This window comes from Bubalus bubalis, chromosome 18, assembly GCF_019923935.1.
Source record: "Bubalus bubalis isolate 160015118507 breed Murrah chromosome 18, NDDB_SH_1, whole genome shotgun sequence".
Lineage (NCBI taxonomy): Eukaryota > Metazoa > Chordata > Mammalia > Artiodactyla > Bovidae > Bubalus > Bubalus bubalis.
In genome coordinates, this window is record NC_059174.1 from 43,527,215 (window position 1) to 43,550,294 (window position 23,080).

The 23,080-nt window shown below is 51.6% G+C and overlaps 1 protein-coding gene across 1 annotated transcript in view; it reads right to left on the reverse strand.

Annotated features, from left to right (window-relative positions):
• PEPD (peptidase D) overlaps nt 1-23,080 on the reverse strand; it is a 120,044-nt gene that overhangs the window by 80,457 nt on the left and 16,507 nt on the right. Inside the window, exons 4-7 of the mRNA XM_025269021.3 lie at nt 20,979-21,042; nt 15,514-15,561; nt 14,144-14,205; nt 5,677-5,721 (exon numbers count right to left, since the gene is read on the reverse strand). Of these exons, the coding sequence (XP_025124806.2) occupies nt 5,677-5,721; nt 14,144-14,205; nt 15,514-15,561; nt 20,979-21,042 (219 nt within the window). The remainder of the gene's footprint in view (nt 1-5,676; nt 5,722-14,143; nt 14,206-15,513; nt 15,562-20,978; nt 21,043-23,080) is intronic.

The window sequence follows — 23,080 nt, forward strand, 5'->3', positions numbered from 1 at the left end:
AGCCTTGGAGTAACGGAAGGACACGGAGTGTCACACTGAGTCCCAGCTTTGCCCAGCCCGAGGATGTATGGCATGGGGCTTAGAAACATCACCTGCAAAGTGTCCATCCCCAGGAGAGGATGGAGGTCACCTCCTCCATGAAGCATCAGAGGACCAACAATGCTCAGCATAGGATGGCACTGATGCCCCTTCAGATGTCTGGGCAGAAGGCAGTTCAGGCTCTTCTAGCAGCAAGAGGAGGTGCTTGATGTGTGCAGGAGGTGAAGACACTCAGGCAGAGCCCCCTGCTCGTGGCCAGGCCTGTGAGTACCACCACATCAGGAGGCTGCTCAAGGAGAAAGGTAGCCCCACATGAGAGGAGGGGAGAGGAGGGGAGCGGAGGGGAGTGGAGGGAAGAGGAGGGGAGAGGAGGGGAGCAGAGGGGAGCGGAGGGGAGAGGAGGGGCTGAAGGCCCAGAATCCCTGGCCACAGGCCTGAAACAACAATAACTGGACCAGGCTGAGATTCATTTGTGCAGTCTTTTTTTTTCTTTTCTTTCCCTTAAATATTCACAGGTCACAAAACTGCCTCTGGGCATTAAACCCAGGATTAAGACATCAATTAAGCAAGGTCTGAATGCTCCACTGATTAAAACAGTAGCAAGACAGGATGAAGGATTTCCAAAATCAGTCTCTAAGCATCGAAATGCCACAGTGTTGAACAAAAACCCATTTGAAAGGGACAGGAATTCCGTCTCTCCCAGAGATGGATGTGCAGAGGCAAGTTCTGAGGGAGCCGTGGACAGGAGTTCAATACCCCGGGACCCCCACAGCCATTCCTTCCCTACGCCGCGACCCAGGGATGCAAAGGGTAAAATCCGGGAACAAGAGGAGGGAGGCAAAGGAAAGAGCTGGTTAGAATTACATGTTCTCAGGAGGCTCGATCAATACGTCCTCTCAGAGAAACCAGAGCCGCAAAGAAAGAAAACAGTGATTGAGCTCAGCTGTGAGTTGAGAGTGCCTGAGAACTGACCGGGGCCAGGTAGTCGTGGGCACGTGCGGGGAGGGCTGGGACCAGGGCCTGACGCCCCCACATCCTGTGTCCAGCCTTCTGGCCCACAGTAAGCCAGGTTCTCCCTCTAACCTCAGGTCCCCACTTTCCACTCTGCTTTCTGGCTGACTTAGGGCTAAATGCCTACTCATTGGGAGGCAAAGACAGCAATCCTACCGGAATACTTTCCATATACACACCACAGAATCTAGGTCATCATCCACGTACCCTTTCTAATCTGGGACATGTTACCCAGGATGCAGAATCCTGGTGCACGTCAGCCCCAAACCGTCCACACTTCACTGTCTCCTGGGCAGTAGAAACAGAAGGGTCTCCCCACTGCCTGATGAATACGCACGCGCCACCTCTGCTGGGTGTCCAGCACTGGCACAGGACTCAAGCTAGCGTGGTATCACTTAAAACCCGAGAAGGCGCGCGACGATGGCTGACATGCTTGCTCTTTTGTGACGCTTCCAGAGGTGCTGAACTGAAACCCACCGCACCGAGCTATTAGACAGCACAGAGGCATCTCCTTTTATTTCCTCACCCACCTTCAGATCAATTTAATCATCCGCCAACAGGAAAGCAGAACCACAGCCTAAATTATGAAAGTGAGACGCCTGCTCTTATTAAGTTTCAACTTTTGACCTCCATGTTCCCACTGCAATACACAGCGCGAGGAAAGAAATGATCAGTTATGATCTCGTGTTTGTGGGGGAAGAAGAGTATGATTACAGCGGAATTTACAAGAAATCAAAAAGGTACTGCTCGAGTGAATGGAAAACAATAAAAGCAGTCACAGAAAGGAAATGAATGACACCCAAAGGGAAGGGAAGCTTCTCCTGTGCTAGGAGAGACCTCCAAATCAGACTGGCTCCGGGAAGGATCCCAAATCCCCAGGCCAGCTGCCACCTAGGAGCTGGGGTGCGTGTGGGTGGCACGGTGTGGTTCTTCCACCCCACCTCACCCTGGACTCACATGCCATCTATTCCAGGGGCTCTGAGCAGGTCGGGTGGCCAAGAATGAACCAGCTGATAGTGGCTGACACTCAGGCAGCACCCGCACACCACAAGAGGCTCCTCAGAGCCACATGGGGCGGCATCTGAGCCTGGAGCCGCTGGCCTGGGCTCAGCTCCCGGCTTTTTCTTGGGCAAATCACTTCCCTGTGCCTCAGTCTGCCCACCTGCAGCACGGGATGATCAGAGTCCTACTTTATAACATAAATAAAATGTCTCTTCAAATGAGGTGAGGGGTGGCACACAGGAAGCCTCAAAAGGTGCCAGCTGGTGGTCCAGGGGTTAGGAATTCACCTTCCAACACATCGGATGTGGGCTCACTCCCTGGTCGGGGAACTAAGTCCCACATGTGCGTGTTCAGTTGCTCGGTCGTGTCTGGCTCTGTGCAACCCTACGGACTGTAGCCCACCAGGCTCCTCTGTCCATGGGGTTTCCCAGGCAAGAATGCTGGAGTGGGTTGCCACTTCCTCCTCCACGGGATCCTCCCAAATCAGAGGCTGAATCTGCATCTCCTGCATTGGCAGACAGATTCTTTACCACTGTGCCACCTGGGAAGCCATAATCCCCACTCGCTGGGAGGCAACTAAGGCCAGGTGCCACATAACTACAGAGCCTGTGGGCTGCCCTGAGGGCCCAGTGCAGCCCAAAAAAAGCGACTGCCACTGTTATTAGGATGTGTTGTCATTTGACTTCTGCCCTCAGTCTTTGAGCCATTCACCAAGGGAAACCACATCCACTTTGCAGTGGAGGAAACTGAGGTGTGGTGTGTTATACACTGAATGCTGTGTCCCCCTCAAATTTATAGGTTGAAACCTATCTCCAATGTGATGGTATTTGGGGGTAGCATCTTTGCAGGGTGCTTTAGGTCATGAGGGTGGAACCCTCACAAATGGGGATTAGCACCCTTAAGACACGCTAGAGGACTCCTTTACCCCTTCTGCCATTTGGGGACACAACATGAAGATGCCGTCTATGAACCACAGTGGGTCCGTGCCTTGGCCTTGAACCTCCCAGTCTTCAGAACTGTGAGAAATAAACTTTGGTCGCTTATAAGCCACTCGGTCTGTGGTAATTGTTAGGCAGCATGCATCTTCACATCCATGCTGTGAGTCAGGCATTACATCCCCATTTTACAGATGAAGAAGCTGAGGCTCACAAAAGTTAAATGACTTCCCAGGGGGCAAGGGGGCATATAGGGGGTGGCTGGGGATAGAATTTGGATATGCCTGACTGGACACTTTTTCCATCAACCCAGGTAACTTCTCTCCATGGGGCCGAGAGAAAGAGGGTGGTAACAGCAGCCAGGACACAGGGCCCGAAGACACATCAGTGAGCCATAATCTAACACCATGGAGGGCCAGTCTCTCCTGTGAATGAGGGGCCTACCAGCCGTCCCACCCAGAGTCCTTCCGCCAGTGCCCAGAGAGGAGGGCGAGGGTGGTGACTCCCAAAGAGCCCGCCAAGAATGACCGCGGTCACTACAGAGGCCGGAACCCACGCTGCTAAACACACCCCTGAGGCCGTAAGCATGGTGTGACATTTCTAAAATAGTTCCATGGCCATCAAATGCCAAGTAAGTCCTCTCTGCGGAAGGCTTTAATAAGACCGGGAAGTAGTTTATCAGTGCAGGATCCACCTCAGAGCAGTGGAAATGTCACTAGAATTAAAGTGCGCTTGTTCCAAAATTACGAACTAATGACTTGTCCCTCGGGAGATGTGAGGTGCACAACCCAGCCCTGGCCTGCAAAGCATCCGGAGTGTCAGCAGCTGTGCGGGATGTCACGTGGAGGAGTGGACACGGTTCCTGGGCATCCAGGATTTATTCTTCTGCCAGCTGCGGGTTACAGGAGAGCCAGGCATATTACTTCATAAAAACAAGACGAGGTGGGGGACTTCTCTGGTGGTCCACTGGCTAAGACTCTGTGCTCCCCATGCAGCCGGCCTGGGTTCAATTCCCAGTCAGGGAACTTGGTCCCACGGGCTGCAACTGAGAGTTCGCGTGCTGCAACAGCTCCTGCACGCTGAAACCAAAGATGCCACATGCCGTAAGGGAGATCCCGCCTGCTGCAACTAAGACCCGGCGCTGCCAAAGAAATACATAAATATTTTAAAAATAAATTAAAAAAAAAAAAAACAAGAAGAGGTGGCTGTGAACTGGCAGGACACAGGCCCTCATGCTCCAAGTGTGCGGCCGGGCCGGGCACTGGGCCAGGGCTGCTGACAGAGCTGCTGGCCCGCCCGCCCCCAGCTCCCCCAAGGGTTGGTACCGATGCCAGTCGACAGCCCTCAGATCTTCGCCTCTGGCTCAGCCTCTCTCCCACTGGCACCTGCCTCAAACTCAATACACCACAGACAAGTCCCTTAACTGTCACACCACTGGCCCCCTCTCAGTGACACAACACCCAGAGCTAACAGGACAAAAACCCAGAGTCATCTTCAACTGTGCCCTTCACTCCGGCATCAAGGCTGGTTCCTCTCAGGAGCGTTCTGCTTGCCTGCCCTTTCCTCTCAACTCTGCCACCTACCTCCCGCTCCCCCGCAGCCACCTGGATCCTGCAGCAGCCTCCTAACTGGCAGCTCCATTCCTGCCCCACGACTTAAAAAAATGCAAACCTGATCCCACCACTCTCCTGGTTCTACTATCTCAAGACAAAGTCTGGGCAGACAGCACAGGCCGCCCGGCCCCTGCCCATCTCTCTGACCAACTTCAGGGGCCACTTCCACAGTGTGTGGCCCTAGGCTGGCCACACGGAGCCACCAAGCTTTCTCATCTCCAGCCTTTCAACAAGTGGCCCCTTGGCCTGGATCACGCTCTCCTTCTCCCCCTCTCTACACTGCCCCCAACCTCATGAGCGGACCCGTGCTCACCCTCAGGCCATAGTGCTCCCAAGCCCCAAGACCAGATGAGCGAGGTCTCCCAACCAGATGGTGAAGTTGACGAATGGCCTTAGGGTCAGACGTGAGGCACACACACGCCTCACAGTCAGGGGGTGACGTGGCAAGGGCCCTGCCTCTCCGCTCTCCTACCTTCACAATAAGTGCAGCCATATGACAAATAACACACGTTTTAGTGCTATCCAAGAGCAACTCGATGGCTTTCGAAAACTGGCAGCAATCAGAATTGAAGGGTCTCTTCTGGGACTCAACTGGAGGCACCTCGCCCCTCTGTGACCCCACAGAAAGAACACGGCAGGTAGGGGCTACCAGTACCAGCCAGGGAATAAAGTGGGCAACCTAAGACACATAAAAAGGAGGCCAACGAGTCAAGACATACACGTGACATGAGGAAAACATGTTTACCTTTTGGGTAATGGAATTATGTATGATGTTTATTTTTATTCCTTTCACTATCAGCTTTAACTGAGCTATTTAAGTCTGGCTCCTCTACGGTAGAATTTCTTTTTAAAAAGTTCTAAATAAAGAAAGGGAGAAATATAATTGACATTTGTGTGACTCGTGCCCTTCTGGAAAAACAGACCAACTGACAAAAAGAACAAAACAGAAGAGGCTGAGAGAAGAGTTTCTAGGGACCAGCTTGTCTGAGGGGCTCCCTGAGACAGGGTGGGTGGGAACAGTGGGGTCTCTCCCCTTCCTGGGCTGGGCACAACAAACAGCCACAAGCCATACTCACCACTCCACGATCTCTGGATGAAGAATGGCATTGTTGACATTGAACCTACAGAGAGAAAACAAGTCCATTAGTTCAATGGTCTAGTCATCTCCCAGCAAGAAATACTTCATTCGAGACATATCAAGAGGGCTTCCCTGGTGGCTCAGTGGTAAAGAATCCGCCTGCCAATGCAGGAGACACAGGTTTCATCCCTGATACGGGAAGATCCCACATCCTTCGGAGCAACTAAGCCTGTGTGTCATGACTATTAAACCTATGCTCTAGAGCCCGGGAGCCACAACTACTGAGCCTAAGTGTCCTAGAGCGCATGCTCTGCAATAAGAGAGGCCACCGTAATGAGGAGTCTGTGCACCACAACCAGAAAGTAGCTCCCGCGAGCCACAGCTAGAGAAAAGCCTATGCAGCAACGGAGACCCACCACAGCCAAAAGTAAATACATAAAACATATACCAAGAGAAGATCTGATCAAGAGAACTTTAACTTCGTGACTCTCTGGACAATAGAAGGCCTGCTGCTCACTTCCTGCAGCAGACTTGGCAGCTCAGACCATGTTCTCCAAGTGCAGTCAGTTGGAGAACAAGCTGCTTGGCTGCAAAACACAATCTTCCACCCTCACAGACAGGTAGCATAGCTGCTTCCATCAAGTGTATCAACATATACATAATAGAAGTCCCAGAAGAAAAGGAGAGTGATAGTGAAGCAGAATATTTGAAAATATCATGGCCAAAAACTTTCCCAATTTAATGAAAAACACCAGTGTTAATTTCCATAATGCTTAATGAATTCCAAGTAGGATAAACTCAAAGAGATCCACACCCAGACATATAATCAAATTGTCAAAAGAAAATCTTAAAAGCAGTAAGAGAAAATAAATTTATCACATACAAAGGATCTTCAGTAAGATTAATGGCTGATTTCTCATCAGAAACTACGGGGGCCAGAAGACAGAATACAGAGGGGAAAAAAAAATCTGTCAATCAAGATTCCATATCCAGCAAAGCTATGCTTCAGAAATGAGAGAAATTAAAACACTTCCAGATAAATGAAAACTGAGAGAATTCATCACTAGAAGATCTAGCCTACAAGAAATATCAAAAGGGATTTTTCAGACTGTAGTGAAAGGAGTTACTAGAGAGTAACTACGATCCACATGAGAAGAAAAAAGGCAGGGGTAAAGTTAATCACATAGGTAAGTATAGAAAGTGTAAATGCATTATTTGTTTGTAAGTTCTAGTTTTCTCCTATCTGATTTAAAAGACAGTTGCATAAAGTGATAATTATAAACCTGTGTAGATCACCACAAGATGTATAAAGATGCAATCTGTATGCAGTAACAGCACAAAGGAAGACAGCATAATTTTTGTGTACTATTGAAACCAGCTGCTATTAATGTAAACTATATTATTATAAGTTTAAGAGGTCATTTGTAATCCTCTGGGTAACCACTGAGAAAATACATAAAATAGACAGAAAGCAAAATAAAAAAGGAATCAAAACTGAACACTGCAAAAACCTCAAACACAAAGAATGAGAGTAATGGAGAAACTGAGAAATAAAAACAATAAATGACACACAAAACTAGAAACAAAATGGCATGAAAAAAGGTCTTCCTTATTAGTAATTTAGATGTAAATGGATTAAAATTTCTAATTAGAAGACAAGGATTGACAGAACAGATGCAAAAAATAACTCAACTACATGCTCTAAAGAGATACTTTAGACTCAGACACACGATGAAAGTGGAAGGATAGGAAAAGACATATTATGCAAACAGAAACCGATACATCCAGAGACTGGAGTATTTTTCAGCCATAAAAATGAGCAGAGTACTGATTCATGCTACAATACGGATGAATTCCGAAAACACAGGAAGTGAATGAAGCCAGACATAGAAGGCCATGTATTGCAGGATTCCATTTATATCAAATGCTAAAGCAGGCAAATCTACAAAGATATAAAGTAGATTAGTGGTGGGCAAGGGAATCATTGCTAATGGATATAGGGTTTCTTTATGGATGATGAAAATATTCTAAAGTTGACTGTGATGATTGCACAAATCTATAAACATATAAAAAGCATTTAATTGTATAGTTTAAGTGAGTCAACTGGAAGGTATGTGAATTATGTCCTGACAAAGCTGTTTTTAAAAACGTACTGCATATATACATAATTGATATTATTACATACAAATTTTATTCTAATAAAATTGATTTATAAAAATTGTCAGAACAGAAATGGAAACAGACAAATCAACAAGAATAGTTTGAGATTTTCACATACCTCTTCTGAGGGCAATACAAGCAAACAGAGAAATCAGTAAAGATGCAGAAGATATGAACAATACATTAATCAACTTAACTTCATTGACATATACAGAACATTACAGCCTACATGCTGTAGACTATGCTCTCTTTAAGTACATATGAAACACTTATCATAATGAACATATATAGAAAGTTTCAATAAATTTCAAAGGGCTGAAATATAGAGAACATTACTGATTACAATAGAATTAAACTAGAAATCAGTAACAGAAAGAAAAATAAAAAATCCAAAATCGAGAATTAAGCAATAAACTTCTAAATATCCACTCTTCAAAGAAGAGATAATAATAAAATTAGAAAATAAAAACATGAAATATCATAACTGGTGAACTGCAGCTAAAGCAGTGCTTAGAGGAAAATTTAAAGCTCTAAATGTAGATAGTAGAAAAGAACAATTGAAAACCAGTGATCTAAACTTCTATCCCAGAACTGCCTTCTTTCTCAAGAAGCTAGAGAAAGAACAAACAAAATGTAAAGAGATTAGAAACTTTTCAAAGCAAAAATCAATGAAATAGAAAGCAAACACGTAATTGAGAAAAACCAAGTTGTTCTTTGGTAAAATGAACGTAACTGGAAAGGGAACCCAAGAAACAAAAAGATCAGGTTGGGGCAAATCCCTGACACTGGTGTCACATATGACTCAGAGCTCAAGCTGTCAGTGAGACAGTGGGGGAAGTGCAATGTAGCCCAGCACCATGTATGGGCCTCAGCAGAGAAGCCTTGGCTGGCCTTTGACCCTTGGGATTCTGAGTCCTGCTCCATCTCAAGCCAGGAGATTGCACGCAGGGCATACAGGATTGTGACCAATCAGAAATTCTCCAGGGCCTCAATGTCGGGTGTTGGAAAGCACCTATCTAATGCCTTGGTTGTGTAGCTAGTACCCCCACTCCTGGCTGAAGAAGGGAAAGGGGAGAGGAGAGAGAAGGAGGCGCTAGCAGGCTGAGAGGTGTCCACAGTATGAAAGCTTTCAGGATCCCTAACTAGAAAAATAAGACTACTTCCTGAGAAGTCAAGCAAAATGTTGTAGAATCAAGCCCTACTTGTGAAATATCAAAGCGACCCCAGACAGCCAATGTGGTGCAGAGTGAAGAACAGAGAAGCAGATGACATAAATAAAGATGGCAATAGAGACTCTGTCTCCCATTCTGCCAAATGTCACTTTGATGCTGGGAAAAGCAATGGCCCATCTCTTCAAAAGCCAAACATGCCAATAAAATCTCACATTACAAAACATACATACACATACACACATGCTCACACACACACACGAACAAGGTGACCCAGCACAAAGACCCAGATGCAAACACACAGACACACACAGGCAGGCATTTGCTTAGAAAAGAGGCACACACAGACACACACATAGATGTATATTCACAGACACGGGCAAACACACACAGACACACAAAGGCATACACTTAAACTAACAAAGGTCCACATCCAAATATACACACATACAGAAATATGCAGATTCACACACAGGCACACTCAGACACAAAAACACTCAGAGAAACACACTCAGACACACACTTAAGAGTCCAAAAGATATTCACTACAATATCAATTTTTAACTCAGGGTCATGAAATTGGAACGCTCCTTGCTTTTGCCTCTGTGCTAGTTAGACCTTTCTAGAAAGAACATGTAATTATTATGTTAAAAAAAAAAAAGTCCACCAGAGTCCATGAGGGTGAGGAGTACCCTAGAAGCAGAGGATACCTCCCTGGTGGGCTCCACCTGTGGGCTGGATGATGCAAAGTGAGCAGTGTGGGCCCAGCCAGCCCTGCCCCAGCCCCCAGACTCCTCCCTACAGTTTCCAACTTGAGGACGGAGAGCAGGCCCCGAACAGGCCTCCCACTCCACCAGCTCTGGGGGCTGGGATGGGCTCTTGTCTCTTCAGGAGACTCACGGAAATTCCATGAGCCATAATCAGAACCTCAATCTGAACTGTTACCTTGATACATAAGTTAACAGGAACCAGAAAGCCACTGGTCCCCACATCACAGACTGGCATTTTATTGTAATTGTCAGGTTTTAATAATGTCCTTCTATTTCTTGGGTTTAAAAATTCACATCTCTGAACATTAATATTCCTTCATTAATAACCCCCAAATTCAGCAATTTCATATTTAACCACTTATTTAAATGGAATTAATTTGTAACCGATTGTCTTCAAGTACGCAAGGCAATTTAAGTAAATGCCAAAAGATAAGAAATATGCTTATCCTGAACTACCAGCTGATATAAAATATCGACCATATTTCTTTGTCAGACAATGGCATGAAACAAAGCGCTCTGTACTCGGGGCCCCCGCCCGGGGCTCCCGGGCAGCCTGCCTGCCTCGGGAGGAACAGTCTCCGGCCAGGAAGGTGGCCCCCCACAGATAATCTCGTTCCCTTCATAGCTGGGGTCTGTCTGTTTCTCAGGAAAATCAAGTCTACCCTCTCAGATTGCTAACAGAGACTTATCATGTCTGCCTTGGTGCCCAGGGTGCAGAAACCCACTACGGCAGTCCATGGTGGTACATGCAGCCCACGGGAAGAAGCCGTGTTTACTGCGGGGCTGTCCTCTCCACAGACCAGCCTTCGCCCTGCCCTCGCCAGCACCTGGCAATGAATGCTGGACCCTATCCTGTGTCCAGAACCCCCGCAGGGCCTGCTTCTCCTACACCTTCGTGGGAGCTGTGGCCTGGGCCGGAGTCCAGCTCAGCAGGAGGCCTGCCCCCACCCTGCTCCCTTCAGCCCAGTACAGCACTCCGTCCTCCCCAGGAAGGACAGAGCCCCACCTTGCTTTCGCCTCTGTGCGTTAAGAGCTCTCTACACGAGCATGTCATAATTATGTAAAAAAACAGAAAACAAAGCCCCCCAGAGCCCATGAGGGTGGGGAGTGTCCCAGAAGCAGAGGGTAACCCCTTGATGAGTCCAGAGGCCCCAGGCCATGGGGAGATCCCAGCACATGTCTACCATCCCCAGCCCACCTCTGCCTCCCTGCTCCCAGTCCTCTGCCAAAGCCACCACTGTGATTTCTGGCACAAACCCTGCTGTGGGCTGAGGAGGCCTGGTCCTGACCTGGGAAGGCTGAGGGAGGCCTAAAGGCTCCCAGAATCAAACCCACAGCCCCACCCCCACCCCCACAAGGTGACAAGCCCGAGGCAGCCAACCCTGAGGAGCCACACCTAGAGACAAGGTCCCAGGCCGACCCCTCGGCTAGACCAGGGCCAGGAGGGTCGGGCATGGGTGGACAGGTGAGGCCACTGTTCTGCCACAAGCTCCCTCCTACCCCAAGTCAAGGAATCAAGGTGGCAGGGGGTGGTCCATTAGGACAAATTGAGAGGCCAGATCCTGAACTTCTGCCAGAGGTCAAATAAGGATCTAAGGTAGGAGGGTTTGCAGAAAAGTTCAAAATGGTTAAAAACAAAATTCCAGGAATGAGCCACTTCATTAGGGCGGTGAGAAGTGACCGAAGATAGAAGCAGCTTAGTACTGGAAACTGGGACAACAGCAAGATTCATCTTGCTTAGGAAACAGGCTATTATTATCCCCGAAAACAGCTGGAGAGGCTCGCAGCAGGCAGGTGAACTCGGTCACTGGCCCAGTGGCTTTGGAGGACAAGGGCCCCTCCAGCCCGGCAACAGGGTCCGAGAGGTGGCAGAACTAGAGTGCTGGCAGTGGCTGGACTGCACCCAGACCCCAGGAAGATGAACGTGACTTTTCCACAGGGAAGGCACTGGCAGGGGACCCGAGGTCAGTGACCACGGCGTGCGGGGTGAGGGAGCAACCCCGAGGGGTTGTTATGTGGGGCCCAGAGGGATTTATGAGGCAACAGGAGAGGGGTGAGCACTGTAGGTGGGCCTGGGGACCCCAAGACAGGGAGGGCTCTCACCTGCAGCCAAGTCAGAGAACTCTGCTGCCACATGGGCATGGAAATGAATCCCCTCAGTGTGGGGGTGGCTCTCAGCCCAGCAGTGAGGGGCCTGGGGAGCAGCCCATAGCCAGCCTGTCTGGACTGGACCATGGGTTGGAGAGGGCCCACCTAGTGCCTGAGAACGTGTGCAAAGATAAGGCAGGCCCTGGCTCTCCAAAAAGCGTCCCATAGTGGGGTGGGGTGTTGGCCAAGCACAGGCTCCTCTGGCTCTTGGCAGGGACCGTGGGGACTCCGAGGGCAGCAAGGAACAGAGGCTGGGTCTACTCCATGGAGGGAGGGGTTGGTCCACAGCGGGAATCCTCCCAGGGGGAGTGGGGAGGGGGCCTCAGCTTTTACTGCTCACTAACAGTGATGATGTCGCTAGGGTCCCCTGCCTCTCCCCTCAGAAAACTTTAGGGAATAGCCAGGAGCCACTCCAGCCTTACCACCTGTGCCCAGGGTGCTAAGGAGGCATTCTCCACAGCAGAGACCTCGGCTCGGGGGCTGGGCAAGCAAAGACCCCACAGCCGAGAAGCCCGACAGCTCACTGGCATCAGGGAATCTTGTCATCGGAGATCGTCAAGTCCACTGGCCCACTACACAGCTGGGGAAACTGAGGCTTGTAGAGGCACTGGGGCATGATGGGGGTTTGCTCATGGGTAACTGTTTACTAAGCACTGGCTGCACCCAGGCTCTGGATGAGCGGGTTCGCATTTCATCATGTGGCAAACCCTCCCTCCTCCCAGCTTGGGGCCCTCCCCACGAGGTAGCGACCCACGCTGAGACCAGAGGAGCCAGCCTGCGGGACTGGAGACATTCCATGGAGCTGGTGGAGGCAGGTGAACAGGGCACGGGAGCTCTGGCATCGGGTGGTGCTGGGGGACCAGGGGAGGCTTGGGACGGGAAGCAGCTGGCTGCACCCGCACTACCCTCTCAAGGGCCCGGGGAAGAGACGGCGGCTCCGTGGCCAGCATCTCAACGAGCTGGGCTAATCACCGCTGGTGTGGGAGGAAGGCCGCTCTGGGGAACTCCCGAGAGGATGCGGAGATTCGTGCAATGAAAAGCAGCAAACCTGATACTCGCTCCCCCGACCCCACCGCTCTTATCATTGGGGGAAGTGATACATATTTATGAGCTCATAATCCCTGCTAATCACCCAACATCACACACATGCACAAACTCCCATGGCTCGGGCTCATACATAGTTATAAGGCGCTTCCCCTGCCGCCGCCGCGGTCCACCAAAGGACGACAGGGGCCACCCTGGTGCAGAGCACGGGAGGTGCAGGAGGGGCTGGGACAGGAGGAACAGGTAAGTGAGCTGGCCACACTCGGCAGCCCCAAGCGGTAGGTGCTCTCCTCAAGGGTTCGCTTGCTGCAGCCTGGGGCCCCGCAGATACCCCCGTGCCAAGGCCGGTCAGCAGCCAGCCCAGAGACACAAGGGTGGCTGGCTGGCCACATTCCTTGGGGGCGTGAGGGTGGCAAGGCAGGCAAGATACTGTGCTCTCTGTGCCCAACATCTGCCCTCCTTTGTGTAGAGGCCTAAAGCGGGGAGCAGGGCTCCAGGGCCCCGCCTGGGGCTACACTGGGGAGTGAGGGCAGGAAAGGCAGGGGCCCCTGCCCGGGACTGGGGCAGCAGGGGGCACAGGAGAAACCTGCGAGCCGGACTGGGAGAGGTTCATTGGCCAGGAGTGAGGGGAGGGGGCGGATAAGAATGAAGACCACAAGGCCAGATCAGGTCCCTGGAGGGAAAACAACCGCCCACTGCGTGCACTCGGCCCCTTGAGTGTGCACAGCCCCCTGAGTGCGCACGGCCCCCTGAGTGTGCCCGGTGGCCAGGGCTCCCTAAGCACTCGGTCGCTGATGCTTTGATGATGGAGCTCCATGGGGAAGTAGCGTCGGTCCTTAAAGTCAAACTTGAACTGAATGTAAGCAAATTTTTTTTCTAAGCATTTCCTCAAAAGTACCAAATTGAGCCCCTTTCTATAAACATCCTTCTGGTTTTTGTTTTTCCTTTTTAACTTTTTGGCCATGCTCTGCGGCATGTGGGATCTAGTTCCCTGATCAAGGATAGAACCCGTGCCCTCTGCATTGGAAGCATGAGTCTTAACCAATGGACTGCCAAGGGAAGTCCCCTGCTGTGTGTTTTGTGCCTAGTTTATATAAATAGACTGGGTCAGGCCTGCGGGGGAAGATGTGAGCTGATGGAATAGGAAGACGGTTCCCGGGGCCCCAGGACTCACTTGCTGATGCCCTCGAAGGAGGCCTCCCTGCAGATGCTGCCGCTGTCCGTGTTGACGCCGCGCTGGGGAGAGAGACGGAGAGTGAGGGCATAGACCTGCCACACGGGGCCTTGTGGGACTGGGTAAGGACCGGGAGCCCCCACTCTGGCCCCAGCCAACCCATCCCTTCCTGAAAGGCCAGGCCCCAGCAGAAGGGCAACCCTCCTTCTTAGCTGTGGCTTGAAAAGCAGAGGAAACCAAGGTGTCCTCAGTCCAAGCACTTTGCTGACCCCGGCTCGGGCGGCCTGGGACCACCACCGACCACAGGCCCCCGCCCCCAAGCCTGGCCCATCTCCCTTGCACACATGTGTGCACACACGCTCCTCACGGACAGTGTCCCGAGAACACTGTCAAATCTGACCCTGCCAGAGATGCTGGTGTGACCCGACCGGGTGACGCAGGGACTCTGCTACATTCCTCTCCTTTCCCTAATTGTAAGGAGACTCCAAGTAGAACTCAGACGGGGAAGGAGAGAAAACAAAAGACTCAGAGGAAAATGTGCTGTCCCCAGAGAGGCCAGGCCTTTTAAATCCCCCTTTAATTCTTCCTCAAGACCTTCAGGTGGATGTCTGATTGCGTCCCCCCAAATAAAACACACTGAACCCCCTGTGACCACAATCTTAACTTTTCTTCTCAGCCATCAAAACAGCAGGGTGGAAAAAAAGAGACCATGTGAAGTGCTAACAAAAATAACCTAGAAAAAACTATTCCTGTAAAAATCAATTAACAAAGGAGAGAAGGGTCACTTTCTATACACTCTTCATACTGGAAGCTCCCCAAGCTGAAGAAGCATATGAAGGCAGGCTTCTTCTCAGAGCCGTTTCACAGCCCCAGCGTCCCCACCCCACTGGGGGGCACCGTGCACCCCTGCCAGCCCCAGGCTGCTGCAGGTCCTCTGTCATTCAGCGCCCCGGGTCCAAAATCTGACGCCACACAGCCCAGCACCTTCATGGGCTGATGCAAAGGGTGTGTTTTTCCAAATTCTATCAACAATGAGGGAGACACAGGGTGGAAGCAAATTGATAAACAAACCCCAAGAGCTCAACCTGACCCAACTACATCCTCTAGTTGGGTTTTAACTCTTGGAGTATGCAGGGTGCCTCGTCCACAGTGGCCTCAGGACAGGACGCGGCCCAAGGCGACTGGAGAAGGGAGGGTGTGATCCTGGACACGATTAGTAATCCAGACTGAGGTGTCACTACTGATCACCAGTGACTGCTGCTCTGTTTTCCATCCCACCCCAAGGCCCTGACCTCTGCAGAGTCAACCGGCTCCCCAAAGCCCCTCTCCATACACAGATGCTGCCTGGTCCTTGAACACCAGCCACTTACCAGAGTGAGGAGCACAGAGGGGCTCCGGGATGTCAGAACACTGGCGATCTGAAAGGTCAGAAAGAAAACATCCACTTTAGTGCCACCACATGAAGCCTGATGGAGGTGATGTACCAGGGTTATTCAGGGCTGACAACTCATGCTGATCAAGCACATCCTTCAAACAGGAAACTTACAGAGAATAAGGGACTTCAGAAAGCCACGGAGCTATCGGGGCAGAGAGGGATTCAAGCTTAAACCTGGCACGCTTCCCCATGTGCGGCCCAGCCTCCGGGACCCACATGGACCCCAGCTCCAAACAGTCAGACCCACCCGCCTGCCAAGGGCAGCACCTCTGTTCATCTGCCTGGTCCCTTGCAAAAGACCCATTCCAGCCAGCTCTTAGGCAACGGCCCCACCCGGCTCTGGTCCTCTGGGTGGACACCCGCCTCCCAGCCCCCATTCATCCCCTTGACCACATGGACTCAGCCACTCCCGACCCCATATCCTTGCTCTCCATCCCTCCCACGGCCCACTCAGGCCCTTGCTTGTTGGCTGCTTCCTAACCAACCCCCTTGAACAACCCCATCGCCATCCCTGCCACGTAGGCTTATCCCCATCTCACCGCTGTGCCTGTGCCTGGGCTCTCACCGCTGCCTGGCACACTTTTCCCCATCTCAGCTGTTTCCTCAATTTGTACTCAAGACTTAGGTCCCTGCCCCCCTCCCAGGCAGGTTGGTTCACTCCCTCCTCTACTGCCCCCTAACAGCCCTCATTCCCCTGGCAACATGCCCATCACACTGCATCGCCATGACATCCAAGGGTGCCTGCCACTCTAGTGAGACCACCTGCTTCCTCTCCTGGCTCCACCCCTCAGTCCACTCTGCATCTTGGCCATGACAGCTCCCACTGTATTTGAGCCCCCTCCCCACGCTCCCACCCTAAACTCTGACACTCTGACACAGGGTGAGAGTTAGAGGGATTTGTTTGTTGTTTCAACCGCGTTATGGAGCCATCACTGACATATTCTACGCTGCACATTATTTGAAGTGCATGTTTTGATAAGCTTTGACATATGTAATATATATGCTTTTTAATACTGAGAGGCTCCCAGAGAAAACCTGGAAGATACTGAAAACTATAAAAAAGATAAAATACACCTACAAAACCATCCCCTGAGACTTTTTACCTCTGCACATAAAAACAGATCTGTAATGACATTTGGATCATATGAAGTTACACGCTTCGCTTATTTCCTGTCATTAAATATTCTTCAAACATGCCATTTTTACCAGTCACTACTGAGGGGGATGGTTAACGTCCAGGGAGACCTTGATCATGGCCTGCGTCAGTCACTGCAGACTCATCTCATGTAACCTCCCGTGAGACTAGTGCTGCAAATTCAGGTTTCACCAGTGAAAAAGCTTCTGGGGGACTTCCTGGTGGCCCCAGAACCTGCCTTGAAATGCAGGGGATGTGGGCTCAATCCCTGGTCAGGAAACTAAGATCCCACATGCCGCAGCGCAACAAGCCCATGCGCCATAACTACTGGGCCTGCGTACTCCAGGGCCCTCGCACCACAACCAGAGGGTCCGTGCACCGCAGTGAACTCTGCATGACGCAGTAAGGATCCTGTGTGCTGCGACCAAGATCTAATGCAGCTAAATAAAGAAACACTGTGTGCACACATGCTCAGTTGCTCAGTCGACTCCGACTCTGTGACCCCATGGACTGAAGCCCGCCAGGCTCCTCTGGGATTTCCCAGGCAAGGATACTTGAGTGGGTTGCCATTTCCTTCTGCAGGGATCTTCCCGACCCCAGGATCAAACCCACATCTCTTCCCACATCTCTTGCATTGACATGTGGATGCTTTACCACTGAGCCACCTGGGAAGCCCCAAAATAAACAGTAAAATAAAATAAAAAACTTAAGACTTCATCTGCCCAGGTTCACCAGTTAAAAGACAGCAGAGCGCAGAGTTGCACCGCGTCCTAGTCTCTTAACAGAGCTGGCATAGTTTATTTACTCATTCCTCTGTGGGCACTTACATTATTTCTAATGATTATTATAAATCATGATGATGGACATCCCTGGTATAGAGTCTTTATTTCTCTAAAATAAATTACCTTAAAAAAATGGCTTTCTTAAAAAAAAATTAATTTAGGGTAACTGCTGTCTGACAAGCCCCACACTTTGTCAAGGTTTTGATGAGTCCCGGATGTGTACCAACCACCCTCCCACTGACGCTCCATCTCCCCAGGCCCTCCTCGTTTGCTCAGTAACTGCTCTGAGAATGACTGAAGCCCGGCCCCGGAGCTGCACGCACCGCAGCACGCTGAGTCACAGACACTCCCCAGGCCCTCCTTGAGGAGGGGGCGGCTCATTAGAAGGAACCGGAGCCGTGCTTGTCGGCCCTGGGTGTGTTGTTACGGTGAATGAAGGGTCTACATTCATCAACGTGGAGCGGGTCTGTCAATTGCTGCAGCAGAGCCAGAGCGCGAGCGGGCACTTGGGGATTGTAGGCGCTATTGTCCTTGGGAGAGGGGAGGAGGATGACAAATGTGCTGGCTGCTGGTTTTCTTCTCAGCTACAACTCGGGATGTGCTGGCGGGGGATAATGGAGGAGAAGGAGCAGACGGATGGAGGAGGTCTGACGTGGCGGGCCAGGCGTCTGATGGTCCTGGCAGGACAGCGTCATTTATTGATCACGACCTGAGTGGGCTCTGCTTACTTCTGTGGCTGCGAAACCTCCCCAAGCTGGGCAGTTGCATCCGCCCTTCCCTGTGGAGACCCATTATTGCTACACTCTCATCGGCACACCCTGATTCCACGCCTCTGAAATTAAGGTGACGGGAGGCAGCTATGCGTCACCAGCGGGAAATGCCACTCCACATACAGTATGACACAGCTCCAGCCACACAGGGCCTCGTTTCCATGGAGCAGCGGTCACTGGGGACCCACCAGCTCTCACAAACCAGCGCTGTTAAACACCCCTGCCTTGCTTCATGCCGCAGCACCTGTTTCCCAGGTAGCCTGGCCTCTCCAGCAGGTTGAGGTGGACAGCAAACACAGGATGCTTCAGAGCCCTGTGGACAAGGATCCGTCCCTGGGGACAGTCAGAGGCTTCCCTCTTGCACCCTCGCACCCAAGGCTTCCACCAGGCCTGCTGGCCACTCTTCAAGGGTGATGATCCAGAAGCGGGGGCTGGATGATCCTAAAACAAGCTCCTACTGCTCCAGGAAGCTGGGTTCACTGTGCAAAAAGCAAAGCTCTTCATGGCAGTCTGAAACAGGGCTGCACGATGGTTTTTCAATGCAGCAATGCATTTAAAATTGTCAAATTGTTCCCAAAATATAAATGTGGGGAATGACCACAAACAACGTGGATGTGCACCTACTCATGAACAACTGGGGTATCCGGTAACCTGGGGCCAGTGGTCCCACAGAGCAATCGGGGGCACACCACTCCCGATGCCTTTACCCACTGAGGTGGGGAGATGGGAGGTATCAACCACTGCCTTGGCTGTGGCTGCCACCAAGGTCTCTTCTATCTGAGTCAGTGACCTTGGCAACACCTGTCTGGTGCCACAAAAGAGGACACAAGACTTGCCCTCTGCCAGGCCAGCTCCCATCACCAGGACACAGCCTCTGCACGGCACCTTGACGGCAATGCCTAGCCCCTCTCAAGGTTTTCCTGAGCCCCACCCTCTCAGGGGAGCCACCGTTCAGTCGACCTTCTCAGCAATTAAACTCAGGATCACCTGTACGAGGAGGGAACTAGGCAGCCAGGTCTGCTACATCAGCCACCTGCGTGTGGTATCGAGTGACAGGCCACGACCTGGGGTGGGGGCTTCCTGCCTTCTTGCAGAGGAGACAAGTGTCAGCGGCTTCCTGTCTGTGATTTGTGCAGACGGCCAAGGCTGTCTGCGGGCTAGATCGAGCCGAGCCTCATAGAACTGGCCCAACACAAAGGGCTTCCTGTCACCGTCCGTGATGGAGCAGCCCCGGGCACCTCGAGTGCCTCCCAGCTCAGGCGTCTGTATTTTGGTTGGGCTCCAATTCAAGCCACAGGAAATCCAAGGCACTTGGGAGCCTTGTCAGCTCTACAGGCATGTCCAGCAGCACACGCTCACTTCTGACAGGGCACAGGCAGGGGTGGAGGGTGCGCCTCTGGGGTCCACAGGCTCTGAGGTCACATCCAAGTCTGGTACTCCACACTGGTGGGGCTGTGGATGAAGCCCTTCACTGCTTGGAGCCTTGGCCTCCTCCTCTAATCAGGGTGAGACTCTGGCCCCCACAGCACAGGGCAGAGGGAGGAGGGAATCCGTGTGAGCTACTGAGGCTCTTGGAGCCCGCAGGTGCTGCCCCAGAGTGAAGCACCTGTCCCCCAGTCCACAGGAGCCCTCGTTTCCAGTAAGACCCACAGCAGTAACAGGCACGACAAAGCCGATGACACAGATGATGGGGGGCCTGCAAAAAGCTCCCTGCTCTCAACTCCACTGATGCCTTCACTTAAGATTCTGCTTCCTAAACACAGACTCAGAATGAGCTGGTCTGTGGGGCTGTAATCCTAGACCATCATTACAGGCTTTCCTGTCCTGACACTCGAGACCTCTTCTGTTTTACCTCATCTAGAGGCCAGTTCTGCTTCTCCCCAGAAATCACAGTGTAAGTGGAGCTGAGTTCACCCTCTTCCTGCCACTGCCCACACCCTGGTCATAGAAGCAAAACCATCAGATTGTGGCTGGGAGGCTCTGAGTTGGTGGGCTGAGCCCCAGGGCCCGTCCCAGGCTGCCCACCTCCAGGTTTCACGCCCAAGAGACCCAGAAGGTCAAGGTCCCAAAGGGCAATAATGTTACAATGCAGTTTACAAAAGCAGGAGGGGCACACTCACCAAAGGAGAGGATCTAAGCATGGGCATCTCCCTGTGCCCTAACAGCAGTGGAAGTCAGGGACAGCCCCTTCCGACTGCCTGGACTGGGGACAGATTCAGAGCCCCGGGAAGACAGTTGCATCCCTATCCTGGCCACACACTACTGGCCAAGCACACTGGGAAGAAGATTAAAGCTGCGGGGAGTTCCCTGGTGGCCTAGTGGTGAGGATTCCACGCTTTCACTGCCGTGACCCGGGTTCCATCCTCAGTTGGGGAACTAAGATCCTGCAAACTGTGTGACACAGCCAATAAATCAAGAAAAGTATAGCCAGGGGACCTCCAAGTCCACCCCACCCCACAGGCCTCTCGCAGCCTGGGGCTTTTCTGACAGCAGCATCTGCAGCTGATGAGGGCCTGCGAGAGGGCCTCCCAACACGTGAAGGCCCAGCCGAGCCTGATCAGACCTTCACAGAGATCGCCTCCCCCCAGCAGCTCAGCGGCCACCTCCCAGGTGCCAGACGCTTCCGGCACTGCTAAGGGAGCTGGTGGCTGGACCATGCTGTCCCTCGATGTCAAGCCAGGCTGCGGCAGGGGGAGGGGTCGCCACTACTGACCTCATCTGTGTATTGGACATCATCCACGGCGTACTTCTCCTTGAAGTGCTCCTTGGAGTGGATCCTCAAAAGAAGCACAAGGAAGGCTAGGGTCAGGGTTTGGCCTTGGCTGGGCCCCGGTTGCCTTCCCACCCCCAGTCTAGGGCCCATTCCTACCCTATCCCGCACTTGGCACCAAGCCAGCCTGCCCAACACAGACTCGGGGAGGGGGGGTTAAAGGACACTGGGCCACAGAGAGACCGCTGAACCCCGCCTGCCTCCCTCCACCTCTCCCAGCTGACCTCTGCTCTTCCTTTGAGTCTGTGACCCTCGCCGCTTGCAGCACGTAGCTGAGGAGGACCCTCCCTCCGCCCTCCAGGGAGAGTCCATGGGGCAGCCCGCCAGCACACCCTACTCTTTGGGGAGTGAAATAAGCTGCTTCCCAGGCCCCCACAGAGCCTCTTTAAAAGAAAGTTTAAAAATTAAAAATTAACATTTTAAAGAAGTCAATAACAGCATTACTCACTGTGATGAGAAACACTCAAGCTTACTCATCGTCCCTAAAAAATCAGCTGGTGAGGAGACAAAGACCCAGAGCGGAGGTGGCTCAGTCGCCCCTGCCCCCCTCACGGTCACGCGTGTGCTGACCGTGGTCATGGCTGTGCTGGGCAGGGCTGGCGGGTCCAGCAAGCACCACCCCCACCCCCCAGCCTCTTGGTGGGAAAATGAATCAATGTCACTGCTGGTGATACAGCTCACATCAGGAGCATTAGCCACCCAGGAGAAGGGTGTCCAAGCCAAGTCTAGTCTCACATACACACACTGCCCTGTGCCATCCCATGCCTGGGCACTGCATCAGCTTGGGGGATTTGCCCTTCTCCTGCCTGCAATGTGAGGTACTCTAGTCACCAAGTGTCAGATCCAAAGGAGGCCTCAGAGGAAGCAACAGATGGCTTTTAGAGTGTGTTTCCTGGGTTCTCAAGGATGAGCAGACAGGCAGGGGGAGGTGCCAAGGACAGTGTGCCTGGGAGGATAAGGCACGGGGGATAAGGGAGAGAGGGCACTTGGAGACAACCACCTCTGAGAGCGAGCCCCACATACCTCCAAGGTACCAGCATCACTACCCAGAAAACGGACTCCCATCCCCTCTCTGAGTGGAAATTTTCCTTCCACCCAAACAGGCATCCCAGACCAGACTGTGGCCAGGAAACACAGAGCATGATCCAGGGACAGACAGGTGGCCTTGGGGATTAGCACAAGGGCACTCACAGCCCCAGGGGGTGAGCTGGGCTGGGGAGACAGTGGTCCCTGGCAATGGGCAGCTCAGTGTTCCAGAACCCTCTTTGCTTCACCTCCCTTCTGGCTTCTCTGACGTGGGCACTGGGTGTCAAGCTCCCATCATTAATTAAACTTGCACGATCCAATTGCATCAGCTTCTGTGGTTGAGACAGGACTCAAAGGTAAATGGTCAAAGTCTGGTGCCTCCGTTAGCACCGACCATAGCAGCTACATGGGAGCAGGAACTGATGACAAGCACCCCGAGTGGACACTGAAGGCCCTGGTTCCAAGGCTTACTGCCAAGAGCTCGGGGACCCTTTGCTACTGAGAGGGTAACAGGCAGGAAGGCCAGGGGTCTCCAAATGGAGGAAATAGCCTGCAAGTGTCAGACATTTTTATCTCTCTTAAGCGGCAGGAGGAAACAAACTAGCAATATTTTTTTCCTTCTCTATACAAATTTAAAGAGAGGTTTCTCTTAAAATACTGTGTTGCCATAATGACACCTGGTTTCTCCTGAAGTTAGCTATTCTTGAGCCTAGAGATAACCAATGCCTTTTTCTTATGGAAATGTTTGTCTTAAGCTATGCTAATGTACTACGCCTTTACCCCAAACTCTGTCTCCAAGTCGGTTCCGCCTCTTGGCCCAAAACCTACTTGACAAACCAGTATGTTATACTCAGATATTGTTCCCCTAATCTATGTAAATGAAACTATTTGTATGGTGGTCTGCCCTTCTTTAAGATTCAAGTTAATTATTTTATGGCCCAAGATAAACCATTTGGTGCCATTCTAAATTTTAAGACATTCCTTTCTTTCATTAACAGACTGCTAGTGACTATATAACA